Genomic DNA, 15775 nt, shown 5'->3' with positions numbered 1-15775 from the left:
CCGAATAGTATACTTGAATGTGTGAGCTTTTCCGGACCTGATACTGTTACCCGGCCTGCGTCTCGCCACTGGTATGCAAGAAACATGCTTGATAATGAAACTATCCTGCTGCAGTTTTGATGCTGTAGAGTAGAATACCGAATGAAACTTCACATCCAACAAAGAAATATCTCCGCACTGGTAGGCCTTGGATTTATGGCCGCACATTGGTGTGACAGGAGGTCCAGCCGAGGAGTACCTGTGTAATAAATACCCTTTTCACTTACGAGAATATGTATGTTTACTAAAATATCATTGGTATTTATGAATGGCCTGCATCGAAAATGAAAGGGAAGTTCGCTTCTCAACGTGACCATAGAATCTAATATCAGAAGCCGCACAAAGCCATAATGATACGGGCTTTCAGGAATCGAACGTGCACTGGCTGAGATTCGAACTGCGGCCATTTTTGTGACAGGAGAACGACCGATCCGGCACAACACCGCGCGCCGACTTCATGCAGCAATACATGTTTTCTAAAGCTTATTCTAAAAGTGCAGTTTCTGATACAGTTCTACAATTATGCTCACAAGAGAGGAACGTAATAACATAATGTTACTATAAGAAAACATACCTTGATATTTTTGCTTCCTTGCATTTCCACTGCTGTTCGTTACATAATTTCTTCCTACCCTTGCCAGGGCTACACTTCTCAATACATTTATGAGGTGAATCCATTAGTAATAGACAATACACGACACTGTGTCAACACAAATGCTTCCTCACTGTCGCGCCAAGAGCTCCTCACGCGCCTAACACATGGTTACGTATTGCCTTCCTATTGGCCGGCGGAGATGGCGGGTTATGTTATCTATCGCCGAGCGCAAGGCGTTGGAGATGGCGGAATATGAAAATAACCCCGTACCTTGGCATTGAATTTCGAACTGTTAGAGCGGGTTTTGATGCGTACTATTAGTATACAGCGGTGGACATGCCCACAGCAAAATCAAATCAATCTTAATCTCCATTTTCGTGAAAATTGGAGATAGGGTTTTTTGAAACTACACGATTCATATCTGCTTATCACTACATTGTATGATATCGTGCCATAAACGGTATTGCATAACAAACTTGTTCAAGTGATACACATGTTCAGAACACAGTACGTCTTATTAAGCACAATGGTGGTAACGGACACAAAATAATGTCAAATGTTCTTGGTTTGGGGGCTCAGTAGCTGAGACTGATGGTTCGAAAAGTGGCCGAAAGAACGCCATCGTGGTAATTTCTTTACATTAACGATAGTTGTGAGAAAGATGTAATTCCTTGTAATAAGTATTGTATACATAATAGGCCAGTTACCTGAATGGACGGCGTAGTAGCCTTCAGTTCATATGGTCTCGGGTTCAGTTCTCGGTAAGCTCGGGGATACTAGCCATGTCTGGATGATTCCGCTAGTTCGAAGACTTGGTATTGTGTTTGTCTTGATACACATCGTTTATACACATACAGCACACGAAACTGACACACAACTGGAGACATGTAATAAAAGAACACGTGCCTTCACACAGGGTTGGCGTCAAGAAGGGCAACTGGCCGTAAAACTAAACCGTATCCACATGCGCAATATATTCTCACCTGTGTCCGCATCACGGCGTGGGTAAGGTGGACGGAGAAGTAGAAGATAATTTTAAGTAATGGGCGTCAGCGTTGAAGTCAAAATATCATAGTAAGACAGTATATCCTGAAGTACAGTGTTTGTGGGTGTGTTTAAAATTGATTTTATTGCTATGAAGAAATATTCAGCATGATATTCAATGGAATGGCTGCCTTTACTTTGTGGACAGACTGTGTGTTAGTTTAATATGGAATACTCTGTTCAGTACGTGAGGGTAATAGAGTATGCAGTTGTGCTCTGAAAGGAGTTGCTGGAGTTACGATTCGTGCAGCATACGAGGACAGTTTTGTAATGTGTTAACCACAATCTGGAAAGAGAGCAAATCACTAGCGTTCGTGGCGCACATTCTCATTAAATTGATGTGATGTCGAGCCGCTCGTCTCTCTATTAGCCTAGAGATCCTCTTAAATCAAGACCCTTCGTCGCCATAAGACCTATCTGTGTCGGTGCGACGTAAAGCCCCTAGCAAAAAAAAAAAAAAAAAAAAAAAAAAATCAAGACCCAGAAGTTTGTGAAGTAATCGTAGTTTGAATATCTACCTTTCAAGGTATAGTTTTCTTTCGGCCTCAGTGGCTGACCACACGACCCCTCGTAATCTGCAGGCCTTCGGGCTGAGCAGCGGTCGCTGGGCAGGCCAAGGCCCTTAAAAAAAACTCCGCGACATGTGCACCTTCTTTCTTAATCTCTTGACTCCCCGACGGTGAATCGAACTCACGTTCTTCTGTGCGAACCGAACAAATCTTTACGGCCTCATTTGGGCAGTCCGTCCCTCTCTCTCTCTCTCTCTCTCTCTCCCACAGTCACTAATCACTACTATCTGCTCCTCCAGGGATTTCGGTGATCCTTAATGACGTTTCTCTTATTTGTTAGATAATATTATATGTTTTACGTTTTACGGTTTTTGGAGAAGCTCAAGTTACGTAATTTTGATAAGCAGGAGTTCTTTTCCATATCGGTAAATCTACCGGCATGAGGCTGTCATACTTGAGTGCGGGGCTGAGTGACTCAGACGGTTGAGGAACTGGCCACCTCACCCCAACTTGGCGCGTTCGATCCTGGCTCAGTCCGGTGGTATTTGGAGGTGCTCAAATACCTCGTGTCGGGAGATATACTGGCACGTAAAATAACTCCTGCGGGACTAAATTCCGGCACCTCGGCGTCTCCGAAAACCGTTAAAAAGTAGTTAGTGGGACGTAAAAATATTATTCACACTTGAGTACCTCCAAATACCACTGTATTGAACAGAAATCATACGCACCAATTTGAGCTTGGAAGGCGAACGTTCTACGGTCCAAACAACTCATCCAGGCTAGCGGCTGATTATTTATTGACATACAGTAGTGTCAGAATTAAGCTCTTTGTTTTCCTTCGTGCACGTGGTTGGTGGGGCCGATAGACTTCAGCTTACTTCTTCGTGATCTCTTACCTTATTTTATTGAAGTTGACACTTGATGTGGCTTTGGCCCATTTATACAGCTGGAGGTTCTTTCTGACGCCAACACTATATGGAGGGGTATATTCACTACTCCGTAGTTCTGCTGTGGTTGTTAGTATCGTGTGTTGTATGTGAGGTAAGGTAAGGTAAGGTAAGGTAAGGTAAGGTAAGGTAAGGTAAGGGTGCATGCTGCCCGAAGGCAGGTCCGAACCTCTGCAGAGGATTGCCTGAGCGGGAGTTTACGTACGGCAGGGTGGCCAGTTCCTTTCCGCTCCTCCATTCCCTTACCCCCACCAACAACGCGTGGCAACTCATCCACTTGTTGACCACGCCCAATGTTGCTTAACTTCGCAGATCTCACGGTATCCAGTGTGTATGTGTCGTATGTGGAAGGAGAGAAATTCATTAAGACGAACACGACCACCCAGCCGCTGAGCCAGCGGAGTAATTAACCTCACGGTCGGGCTGAAAATCGAACCCGGGCCCTCTGAACTGAAAGCCAAGGAGTCAGGCCAATTGAGGTGCAACCAACGAGGTTAAATATTCCCAGCGTTATGCTTGACTTAACACTTGCCTTTTCAGCTTATTTGCATTATTCAACATGCGCTAGCTGTTAACATGATGATAATGATGGGTTCTTATGGCATTACATGGAGCTATAGTGTAATTATGTTAATTATTGCTTTCAGATGAACCAGCAGTGTAAAGTGTGCGGAGAGCCGGCGGCTGGGTTCCACTTCGGGGCCTTCACTTGTGAGGGCTGTAAGGTGAGTACTAGGCAGTTACAAGTAATAGTTATCAGTTTATTTAAGAATAAGTGCTGCAAAAGAAGGAATAACAGGTAAATTCATCTCAGTAAGAGGGATTGGCAATCTTGTTAAAGCAACAATCACTGCCACTTCAGCATTTGTCGAAATCTGACGTGAGAAATGGCGGAAAACTACCTTCATGGCACCTGACGATAATGTTCGAACCAACTATTTTCCGAATGCAAGCATAAGGCTACACGACTTGAACTATGTAACGTCTGGAGAAAGACGAATATGACACATGCACCCAGTCTCGTGCCAGCGGAATTAACCAATTATGGTTAAAATTGCTGTAGCTGCCTGGAATCGAACCTGGGATTCCTGTGACCAAAGGCGAGCACAGTAACCATTTATCCATGGAGCAGCACAGGATTATTGTGACTACTACAAAGTAAACTGAAAGGCCAGCGCTTTACCGTCTTAGCTACTAAATTCGCAACACGAATTGCAAAAGACAGTGAATGCATTAGATTATTTTTTGAAGTAAGTCTTCATACACCACACCTTGGTACTTCATTATAACAACAGGTTTTAATTGTAAGAAAATAATTTTACTGTGCAATTGATGTTATTTAAAATGTGCGTATTTCTGAAATTTAAGAAATGTAACCACAGGTATGCTATACGTAAGCATGTTTATCGACAATAGTCTTTTGGCAGTCAGTGGTGTAGATTATCTGCTTTACTTAAAAAAAAAAAAAACATCCTACGAAACTTTATCAATTAATAATAATAATAATAATAATAATAATAATAATAATCTTAATGGTTTTATATCCTCTTACGTCCTGGTAAGTCTACCGACACGAGGCTTACTTCAAGATCAGAAAACCAGCGCTCTACCGTCTGAACTACACACTCCGGTAGTTATCAAGAATAATGCACATATTAGAGTCTTCACAAGAGTGAAGTCGATTATTGAAATCAGAGATTTCCACTCGTTTTGACCATATAAAATGAAAACAACAAGTGGTGAAACGTGAACTTTGTTTTGCATATTACTAAAATTCTCATGAAAATAGTTTAATATTTTGTATTTCTCATTATTTTCATTGTTAAATCTTTCATTTTCACTATTTAAAAATGGATCACCATTTCAGGGAATTCAATGGAGAGTGAAATCAAATGCGATTGATTTACCGACATCTTGGTTAGATAACAAGATCGAATTTGCAGCGCATTATCAATCATCCTAAACATAAAGCCGATTTCGGATTAATGAATCATGTAACTAATCAGAACCAATTCTATCACGTTCCCTATTCTACGCAAGAAGAAAGACTCATAAGCAATACCTCATAACTCATACTGTAGCTATTTCGTTTAGATCTACATGCCATAAACTAAGCAGCTTACTGTCATCACAAATAAACCAACACCGCCAATTATGCAATAAAAAGCAGCATTATGCCATGCGTGAAGTATCTCATTTCATGTCTCATGAATCAAATATAACGTCGCGTATTTGAGGAATGATTCTGAGTGCATAACGTATAGTGGAGCATGCTGCGATTGTCTATTAAAGGTATCTTAGCCACATCTGTTTAAAACGTGGAGAAAAGATAAAAAGAAACGTAGGTCACTTCTATGGCTTCATAAGTGTTATTGTGTGTCAGTATTATATATTGTTTCTATAAACGGCCACGGTAAGTTGCATGGAAAGTGTCTCAGAGTATGATTAATTAATATCTATTTATCGTCTGGCTTCATGGCTTAATGATCGACGTCTTGGCCTTCGGTTCTTGGGGCCCCGTGTTAAAATCTCGATTGGACTAAAGTATTTCAGTCTTAAAAGGTTACCACACGTAACTCAGAGACTGGATGTTTTTGCTGTCCCCAACAACTCATTCACCATATACGCCACTCTCCTCCACCACACAAAACAGCAGTTTTTCTATGCACAACACATGCAGCCTACCCTCGAAATGAGGTTTGCTATGTAAGGGCTGCATAAGGGTAGCAGTAGTCATATGGAATTATTATTATTATTATTATTATTATTATTATTATTATTATTATTATTATTATTATTATTATTATTATTATTATAATATTTAGGCATCAAGTAACCAAAGCAAAATTTTAACGGCAAAACCAGTGTTTCCAGACGAGGCTCAGCCTAGTGCGGAATATAGGATGAATCTGCTATAGTTCTAAACGTCCAGTACATGGTGAGTGGTGGTGGTGATTGTTGTTTTATGAGAAAGTGTAACTAGGCAACCATCTTCAGCATTCGTGAAAGTTGTTTTAAAAGTTAAGGACAATGACTCAGTTTTCACCTATTAGTTGCTCATTTAAATTTAAACACGCTTAAATGTAACGATATGCTTAGAACTACATATGTTGTTACAAAAGACATATTTTGTTTAAGAGTCAGCTAAAGTGTTGCTATGGCTACATTAGCGACCTTAGGCGTCTAAATTACAGTTCTTCGGACTGGTAGCAACGGTTTTACAGATAGTAGGCTAAATTATACTGAAATGTTCTTTCAGTTCTTGGTTGGTTTAATGAGGTATCAAACTACACTATCAAAAATGGATATTAGATAAGTACACCAAAAAAATGTAATATGAACTGCGGAAGTTCTAGTCCCGAAAAATGAATATTTTATTCATACACCCTAATTTTTTGTTACTTTCTAACGTCGCACTAACAGATCGAAGGTTTACGGCGACGGAAGGATGGGAAAGGACTTAGATTTGGAAGGTAGGAGCTATGACCTGAATTAATGTACAGCCCCAGCATTTTCCTGGTGTGAAAAAGGGAAACCACGGAACACTATCTTCAGGGCTGCCGAACCCATTATCTCCCGGATGCAAGCTGACAGCAACGCGACCCTAACCACACGGCCAACTCACTCGGTTTCGTATACTTTATAGGCAGCATACGTTCATAGTAATTCGCACGAGTTCATAGTCGTTTATGCTTAGTCTACAGAACGTGCGTCGTAAGATAATATTAATACTTTGTGCACCATGTTAAGAAGTAAAGCAGGTCGTAACTGTCACACAAAGAAGATCGTACAGTGTTCGGGAAAAAAGACAGTTATGTGAAGAAGTATCTAGGAGGAAAAATGTTATCACGTGCTGTATGCATGGCTCGTTGGCTGAATGGTCAGTGCACCGACCTTCGGTTGAGTGGGCCTTGGGTTTAATTTCAGGCCGCGTTGGGGATTTTAGCCTCCATTGGTTATTTTCTGTGTTTTGAGGATTGAATGTTTGTATGCCGTCTGTAACATTAGACATCATAGACAGGACCCCATCCTCACAGACGCGCAGGTCTACCATGGGTGTCAACTCGAAAGATCTGCGCCAGGACTCTCCGGAAGCCACACGCCATTATTATTACTATTAGTAGTAGTGGTATTATACATGCAGTATAATACATGGCTAAAGGTAAATGTGAGGCAGGCTGTTCTCTAATACAGCTTTAGTTTAAACTACTGTTATTATCCTGCTTTTGTATAGAACTGAACGAGGTAAGAAGAAAAGGAATGATTTACACAGGATAAAATGCTAAGATCTTAATTTCGCCATGAATGTTGCGAATACTATTCTATACATTCTTTTATGAGATTTCAACTTGCTAAGTTTTGAAAATAAAACTTGAATCGCTATGCTACTAGCAGATTTTGAAACATAATGCGATTATTTCCATTTTTACAAGATACATAGTCTGACTGCGTGATTGAGGCGATTGAGGCGCTGGCCCTCCGACACCCAACTTGGCAGGTTTGATCCTGGCTCAGACCGTTAGTACTTGAAGTTGCTCACATACGTCAACCGTGTGTCAGTAGATTTAATGGCACATACAACTCATGTGGGACTAAATTCCGGCACCTCGGCGTCTCCAAAAGCTGTAAAAAAAATTAGTTAATGGGACGTAAATTCAGTAACATTATTATTCTTATAACAAGACAAATTTGAAACATTTTTACAAAAAGGAGACACGACCGCAATGCCAATATCCTTGTGACATTTTAGAGAAGCTACATAATTCATAAAACTGCATGGCGCAAGAGGCCCGAAGGGTCATGGCCTACCAAGAGACTGCTGCTCATCTCGAAAGCCTGCAGATTACGGGGTGTCGTGTGGTCGGCACGACAAATCCTCATGGCTGGTATTCTTGGTTTCTAGACTGGGACCATCAGATAGCTCCTCAACTGTAATCACGTTAGCTGAGTGGACCTCGAACCAGTCCTCAGATCTGGGTAAAAATCTCTAACCTAGCCGAAAATCAGGCCCGAGACCTCCGAGTAAGATGTGGCATGCTACCCCCACACCGTTGGGCCGTCACAGAATTCACAAGCTAGAGGTAAATATAAATTAAATTTACATTAGCACTAATACCTCTGAAGACATAAACGTTGGGTATAATTCACTCATTCGTCATTAAAAACCTACAGATGTTCAGAAATTGCTTCAAATATAAAGAACGAGATAATGACTTATTGTTATAGTAGCATCCTGTGAAGAATGAGTAGCTGCAGAAAATGCTATCCACCGCAGACAAAATCTCAACCATTTGCACTAATAAGGGTGGAAATGGCAATGCCACCTTCTTCGTGACCGAGTTGAGATGACCTCAGGTTAACACACTTAAAGAACGATGTGTCCAACTAGGAACAGGTGAGAGATTCACAGATGTTTTCTATGTTTTGCGACCCGTCAGACCTTCAATTATTCTGCAATCAGATCCTCCTCCACAGAAAAGAACAGACGTGAGTAATTGCTATCGCCACAACTCAGTGACACTTCCTCTGCAGCTGTTTTTATCACCATTTGCGGTCCATGTTACAATTTACAGTGATCGCACTGTTCTAAAATTGCAGTTTCATCAACGACAATGAAAAATTAATTATCCTCTGGGATGAAATTCATAATGCCTACGAAAATACTTCTGACAATGCCAGCCTCTTATTGTTGCGTTCTTAATTTGTAGATCCTTAGTCCATTTTTCAAGCAGATTTTGTGAAGGTATAGTATGTTTCGTACAATAAGTCCAATAATGTAACTTTAATACATCGTGCATAACGATGCTTACCTTCTACCATCCAAACATTGTGCATTGTGCAATCAGACAATCCAGTTCATGTACCAATCATGAACTTCACTGTGACGCGGCAAGAACTTTGCAAGAAAGTTTGGTTGCCTGCAAGACGTCTTAAAATGGCGCATCGATCATAGGAATATTAGCTAATCTTGTATTTTGCCATGCTTCAAAATAACAACAATGATGCATCCCTACCCCTTACTTCCGTTTCCTGATACGGAGTCGGGGATGGAGTGGGTTGAAATGATGTGGCATGTTTTTACGGCCGGATGTCCTTCCGGATGCCAACCTCAGCTTAGGCGCCGGTGAAAATGAAATAAACGATGGTGAATGAAATTGGGTAAGATGGTGGAAGGAATCGGATGTGACATATGACTATGAACTGTTCTGGCATTTGCCTGGAAGTGAAAATGGTAAACCACAGAAAACCATTCTCAGGACAGCCGACGGTGGGGTTCGAAGCCACTAGTCTCCCGAATTAATAGCTTGGATCCATATCCGTAGCGTGTTAACACGCACGGACACTCCTCTTGGTAACAACAACAATAATAATAACAAAAATAATAATACGAATAATAATGTAAGTTAGTTGAGGTACATCCAGACAGGCCATGAAGGCCTGTATCAGAAGTTGAAGGTAAAACTACCATTATCCATAACTTCGGCATTAAGAGTGATAGGGTGGCAAGATGTAGGCTCTGCAATCTTTGCCCCAGGAATTACCCTGGTACCCATCTCTACTGAGGGCGGAACGAAACTCTGCATAAATGTGGAAGTCTCGGTATCTAAATATTTAAACTTCCTAATGGGGTTTCGAATCCAAGACATTCTTTGAGAACGAAGTGCTTCTTTGCGTCTTTACCAAATCAGTATGATGGAACAGTATTATTGTTAAGATGGATAGATTTTCAACATTGCATAAAAATGAAAATAATGATGTCTGTCTGTCTACTTTGCAAAATGGCAATATCACATATAAACCGCTGGGTGAAATTTCATGAACTTGTATACAAACCTTTTTAGAGAGAAATCACATAGCTAACTGTATTTGATTTTAAAATATTGGTTTGAAAATATATTATAATGTGAGCATATTTGCAAAAGATCACGCACTCGCTTAAAATGACGTATCTGGTTTTTCTCGCTCAATGACGTCAAAACTGCAAGACCAGTTGAGCTGGAACTTGCTATCTCATATACCGAGTTCAAACTTAGGCTTAATTTGATTTTTCAATAATTTACTATTTCAAAATGATGGCCATTAATATTTAGGTATTTACTAAACATACGCCAAAGGCCGTAGCCGTCTTGAAACACCGGATCCCGTGAGATCTCCGAAGTTAAGCAACATTGGGCGTGGTCAAGATTGAGATGGGTTACCACGCGCTGTTGGTGGCGGGTAAGGGAACGGAGGAGCGGAAAGGAACTAGCCACCTTACCGTACGTAAGCTCCGGCTCAGGTACACCTCTGCGGAGGTTCGGACCTGCCTTCGGGCAGAATACACCCTTACTTTGCTAAACATGTGCATGTTTTATCCACTAAAAAACAAATTAAGGTGCAAATAGTTGGATCTGCCACAAAATAAAGCCCATCAAGTGTACTTGCAATTCAATCTTCTATAAAAGAGGTCATATTCATTTTCTTTGTTACTCTAATTGTTCTCCAGGAAATTAAGCTTTTACGTGGTAAAGCACGCGTAACAGTGATCTCGAAGTCCTTCAACGGCGAGTCTCACTCACGTGTTATATTGTTAAGTCGTCATGGTAACGACCTATCTGAAGGTTGGTGGTGGTTGTCGTGGTTGTTCTTATACGTTACAAAACACGTGGTTACATATCAGGAAAATAATAATAATAATAATAATAATAATAATAATAATAATAATAATAATAATAATAATAATAATAATAATAAGGCCTCAGCTTCCGTGTGTAAGTATTTTAATTCGACGCCATGTAGTAGTATTTTACTCTATCATATGGGCTGAGTTTTAATTAATTTTGTCGCGCAAGCACCAACTCTGTCGCTTGAGATCTTCTACGTGCTGACATCTTGTCGAATTGATTTCTTTCCGCCCTCAAACATCCTACTACATTCGCCGGGTTTAAATCAGGAAACCGACGCTTTATCACTGATTCACGGAAAGAATTACGAAGGCAATGAAGGTGACTCTCGAAATGAGAAGAAAAACGATCACTTGAAGAATGAGGAGGAAACGCTATCATAAAAAGAGGTGTTGAAAGCTTTGACCTCTAATGCTTTGATATCGCTCAGCCTGAACAAAAACTATGTGATGGTCTACAGTAAGTGTCCTACGGCGCTAAAAACAGATCAGCAATAACGTATAATTGACTGACTCTTACTTGAGTTGAGTTTTGTCCCTTCTGCAGTCACTAATCTCCGCTATATGACCTTACCGCTCCGATTACACAAGATGACCTGTACGTAGCAGCTAGTATAGAATATGACGAAATGCAGAGAGTGATGAAGACAGTGTACAAAAATACTTTAAAAAAATAGTATTCATTTTTCCAATTAAAAACAGGACGGCGAAGAATTGAAAGAAATAATTAAGGAAATAAAATCATAAATATTTAAGTTATGTATCAATGTGTGTGTGTTGACGTACGAGTATTTACAATATTAGTCCACTAGTGAGTCATTGCACAGCTCATTCGACTGTAAGTATTTATTTAAGTTACGCGTGAATTTATATATGATTGATAGCCTTATAACTCTTATTGTGGTACACTACCTGCTACGGAATATTTTATAAATTTTGGATGAATTTCCAAGTGACTGCATTGTAATTATTTTACGCTACATGTTACGGAATATTTTATGTTCTGCGAATTTCGTACCAATTTCTTTCCGATTGCAACTGTACTGCCTTTCTTTATTCTTCAATTCTTATTCTATAAGTTAATGTTTCGATATAATTTTTTGCAAGTATTTGTAGTTTTCATGGAATTGTTTGTTTTAGTGTTACTGGGATATCTCCCAGTTCAATGCATCATTTGTTGTTGTCAATAATAATAATAATAATAATAATAATAATAATAATAATAATAATAATAATAATAATAATAAATGCGAACTCCGTATAGCAGTTTGGAAATTATTGCTCTACAGAATAGTTTGAATTTGTCGAACATACAGAAATATTATTAAAGTGTAATTCAGGTGTGACGTATACTCTTTTTACCCTTGGAGACGTACAGGACCAACAATAACAACTCGGATCTTCATACATCAAGGGGAGTGTAACAAGTCGATGCATGGGAAAATTTTGAAGCATTTTTTAGATTCCGTCGCTGTTGCCAGGCGATGTGGACTATCTAGCCCAGGATCGATGGCTCCGATAACCGTTTTCTATATGGCACAAGAGAAATGGTTAGCATTTTTGACCCCCAACTCGGGCCGTGACGCATTTAACATGGCGAGAGCCGAAGAAAATCGGATTCCAATGATTGATTGTCTGATAGATAGTTTCGGTCATGGGGTTATTTCTTCTTGTGATTATCTTTCGATTCAAGCCATCAATGTTGAGTTACGATTGTTGATGCGGAACAATACCAGCACCTTCAGGGTGCCACACCCTCCGCTGAGTGGTTCCGTTTAAATCTGTAACAAATGCAAAGCAATAATACTTTTGTTGAGTAATAATAATATTACTTGCCCTGTTTCAAACGATGTGTGCGAATTACTCAAGCATGCAAGCGATAGCTGGATTTGACGCAGACTTGCTCCTATCTGAGTGATGAAATTTCGTTTCTCATTCCTTCATCTACAGATAGCTTTATCGTTCTTTAACCACTTATTAATTTTGTTCTTACCTTTTTGTACTTCGATACAGTTGTTGCTTCATTTACGGAGTAGGGAGAACATGGACATAAGTTGTTTGAAGATTTTGTCCATATATCGGTAACTTCGTAGACTCCCAATATCCGCAATTCGACCTTTCGTATTCAGTGGCGAAGCGTGGGAATTTTCTTTGAGTAGCTGACTGGAACACAAAACTTCACGTAATAATAATATATTATAATTATATTATTGTTATTATAATTGTTATTATATAATAAGAAAATAATGTATTCCAGTGGTTTACTGAGTGTAGGTCTGTCATAAACATTGCGTATCTGAAGTTGCCTGTCCTCTCTTTGGGAGATAAGGACGTAAAAATGTACCAGTTCCGTTCTTAAATTTCTTTAATAGTATATATCATTTTCTTGTTAGCTTTCACAATGATTTTACTTCCGCTGGGCTGAGTGTCTCCAACGGTTGAGACGCTGGCCTTCTTACCTCAACTTGGAGGTTCGATCCTGGCTCAGTACGATGGTATTTGAAGGTGCTCATATAGGTCAGCCTGGTGTCGTTAGATTTACTGGCACGTAAATGATTTCCTCCGGGACTAAATTCTAACACTTCTGCGTCACCGAAAACCATTGAAGTAGTTGGTGGGATCTAAAGCCAGTAACATTAACGACTTTATTGCCCATCTACCTTTGTCATTAAGTTTACTTTTACTTACTATTAAGTTTAGCAGATGGATACCGTTATTGGTGAACGTGTTACAATCTAAATCATATTTCGATCTACAAAAGTGGTACATACGATGTAAGATATTTATTTGGTACTTTACGTAGCCCAACTAAGTCGACAAATCTTCTGTGAAACAGCAATAAACACACTAATTTTCACTCTAAAAACAAAACTCACAAGGAGACGTCAGCCGAAAACCAGTAGCTAGAGTAGGCGCACAGGGAGAATGCATAGGCATGCGCAACTATGATCGGGCAGCCAGAGTAGGCTGAGTTCTTTCTGTTTAACATGGCACTTTGGCGAGAACAAACAACTGTTTGCTTGCTAACAAAGAAAGTAATTATGTTCGAACGCTCCGAAATGCATGAAAATATGGTCGCAAAAAACGGCTGTAGCGTTGATTTTCGTGCAAAATTACGCATTTGGTCGATAGAGGTATTAATCAAACGTGACTAAAATCCCCGACACGGTCAGTTATTCAATCCGGGGCCCTATGAATTAGAAGGCCTCTATGCTGACCATTTAACCAAGCGGCAGGACTCTCATCATACATCGTAAAACATGTTCATGAAATTATGTGTTTAATGGATGGCGCTGAAAGCTCTGTGCGAGGTCTGAGAAAAAAAATGGAACATCCGACGTTTCAAAAACTCTACAAAACTGTAACACTGCAGCACCCTCATTGTTCAGACGCGGGGTTCTCCGTGCCTCCACATTCATTATCTCCGGAGTTAACTGTGTATTCCGACCTGGAGCGTTTCAACAACACCGCAAGCAGGCCGGCAGGATGACTGCCGTAAGTGGCTAGTGTTTTTGTTTTATCAGTGTAATGTCATTTCCGCTGTGAGAGCAGAGACTCTGAGGTAATGCACAGGGCAGGAGAAAGTGGGGGAGGGGGAGTACAACTGGAGCATGGCGACTCATTGAGGCTTGGTTCCTCCCGACCCGACCCGACCCGTCCCATAGCACCCCGCCCTCATCATTTCTCAAGGTAGAGAGCACCGCTCCGGATCATCTCTGTTCACCAACTTCTATATTAATAGCTCCCTGAGTGGTAGAGTGTCGGCCTCTGGATCCCAAGAAGGTGGTTTAAACCAGCCAGAGATAGTCGGATATTTGAAGGGTGAAAAAAGTCCTTTTAGCCCAATAATAGTGCCTGCCTCTCGCTCGGATGCCCCGGGTTCGATTCCCGGCCAGTCCAGGGACTTTTCTCTCGATCTGAGGGCTGGTTCGAGGTCCACTCAGTCTACGTGATTAGAATTGAGGAGCTATCTGACGGTGAGATGGCGGCCCCGGTCTCGAAAGTCCAGAAACGGCCTAGAGGATGCGTCGTGCTGACCACACGACCCATGGCAATCTGCAGGCCTTCGGGCTGAGCAGCGGTCGCTGATCAGGCCAAGGCCCTTTCAAGGGCATTAAGTGATATGGGGTTTAGTTTTCCTATAATGTTTTATAATTTTATAATTTCCATACGAGTGTCTTAATTACCATTATAGGCGAATTGCTTACGACTGTTTATGCTCGACAATAATTATAACTCTATTTCTCAATATTCATAAATGTATGTAGAGATGTCGCGTGACAGTTGAGTTTACTGAACAGGTGCAGAGCGCATGCGCTGGGTTTTTTTATTTTCCGTGACTGGATCAGAGACCTTCACAATGCCATATGTTTTCAAAGCTTTGATAGACGGTTATCATCACATAGCTTTGTTTCAAATATAAATTGTTTATTGTACAGTTGGTGAAGTGAATTTGCGGGAATGTGCCGTGTGGTTGTGGAATATTGGAAGTAGAAGGTGCATTGATGTTAATAAGTGTATCCGATGTTTTTGATTTTGCTATCATTACCTAATAGGTCAAACAGTTGTATCATAATGAAAATCTGAACTCTGATTGACGGAGAACCTGTATCATAATGAAAATCTGAACTCTGACAGCCCTAACTGAGGCTTTAACATTGTTCTTCTTTTTCTTCTTCCGCTTATTATTATTATTATTATTATTATTATTATTATTATTATTATTATTATTATTTCATCATCTGTACTGTCTCTTTACAGCAATAATATAATGTACACAATTTGTGAAATACCATAAAAAGCCTCACATATCCTGGTAAGAATAGTTCATAGTTTTTTTAGGGCTAAGCGGCTCTCCAGTAGTGAGTTGACCGTGTGCCATTTTGTTTACAGTTCAACTCTAATTATTAATATCATCGTGATTAATATTCAGTTCTTGCTTGGTCGTATGAATTTGATCATTGTATTGGGCGAAGGC

The 15775-nt window shown here is 40.2% G+C and overlaps 1 protein-coding gene across 1 annotated transcript in view; it reads left to right on the top strand.

Annotated features, from left to right (window-relative positions):
* LOC136872247 (protein embryonic gonad) overlaps positions 1–15775 on the top strand; it is a 171754-nt gene that overhangs the window by 110413 nt on the left and 45566 nt on the right. Inside the window, exon 2 of the mRNA XM_067146071.2 lies at positions 3782–3859. Within this exon, the coding sequence (XP_067002172.2) occupies positions 3782–3859 (78 nt within the window). The remainder of the gene's footprint in view (positions 1–3781; positions 3860–15775) is intronic.

The sequence above is a fragment of the Anabrus simplex genome, chromosome 4 (assembly GCF_040414725.1).
Source record: "Anabrus simplex isolate iqAnaSimp1 chromosome 4, ASM4041472v1, whole genome shotgun sequence".
Classification (NCBI taxonomy): domain Eukaryota; kingdom Metazoa; phylum Arthropoda; class Insecta; order Orthoptera; family Tettigoniidae; genus Anabrus; species Anabrus simplex.
This window is presented reverse-complemented; position numbering and strand designations above follow the sequence as displayed.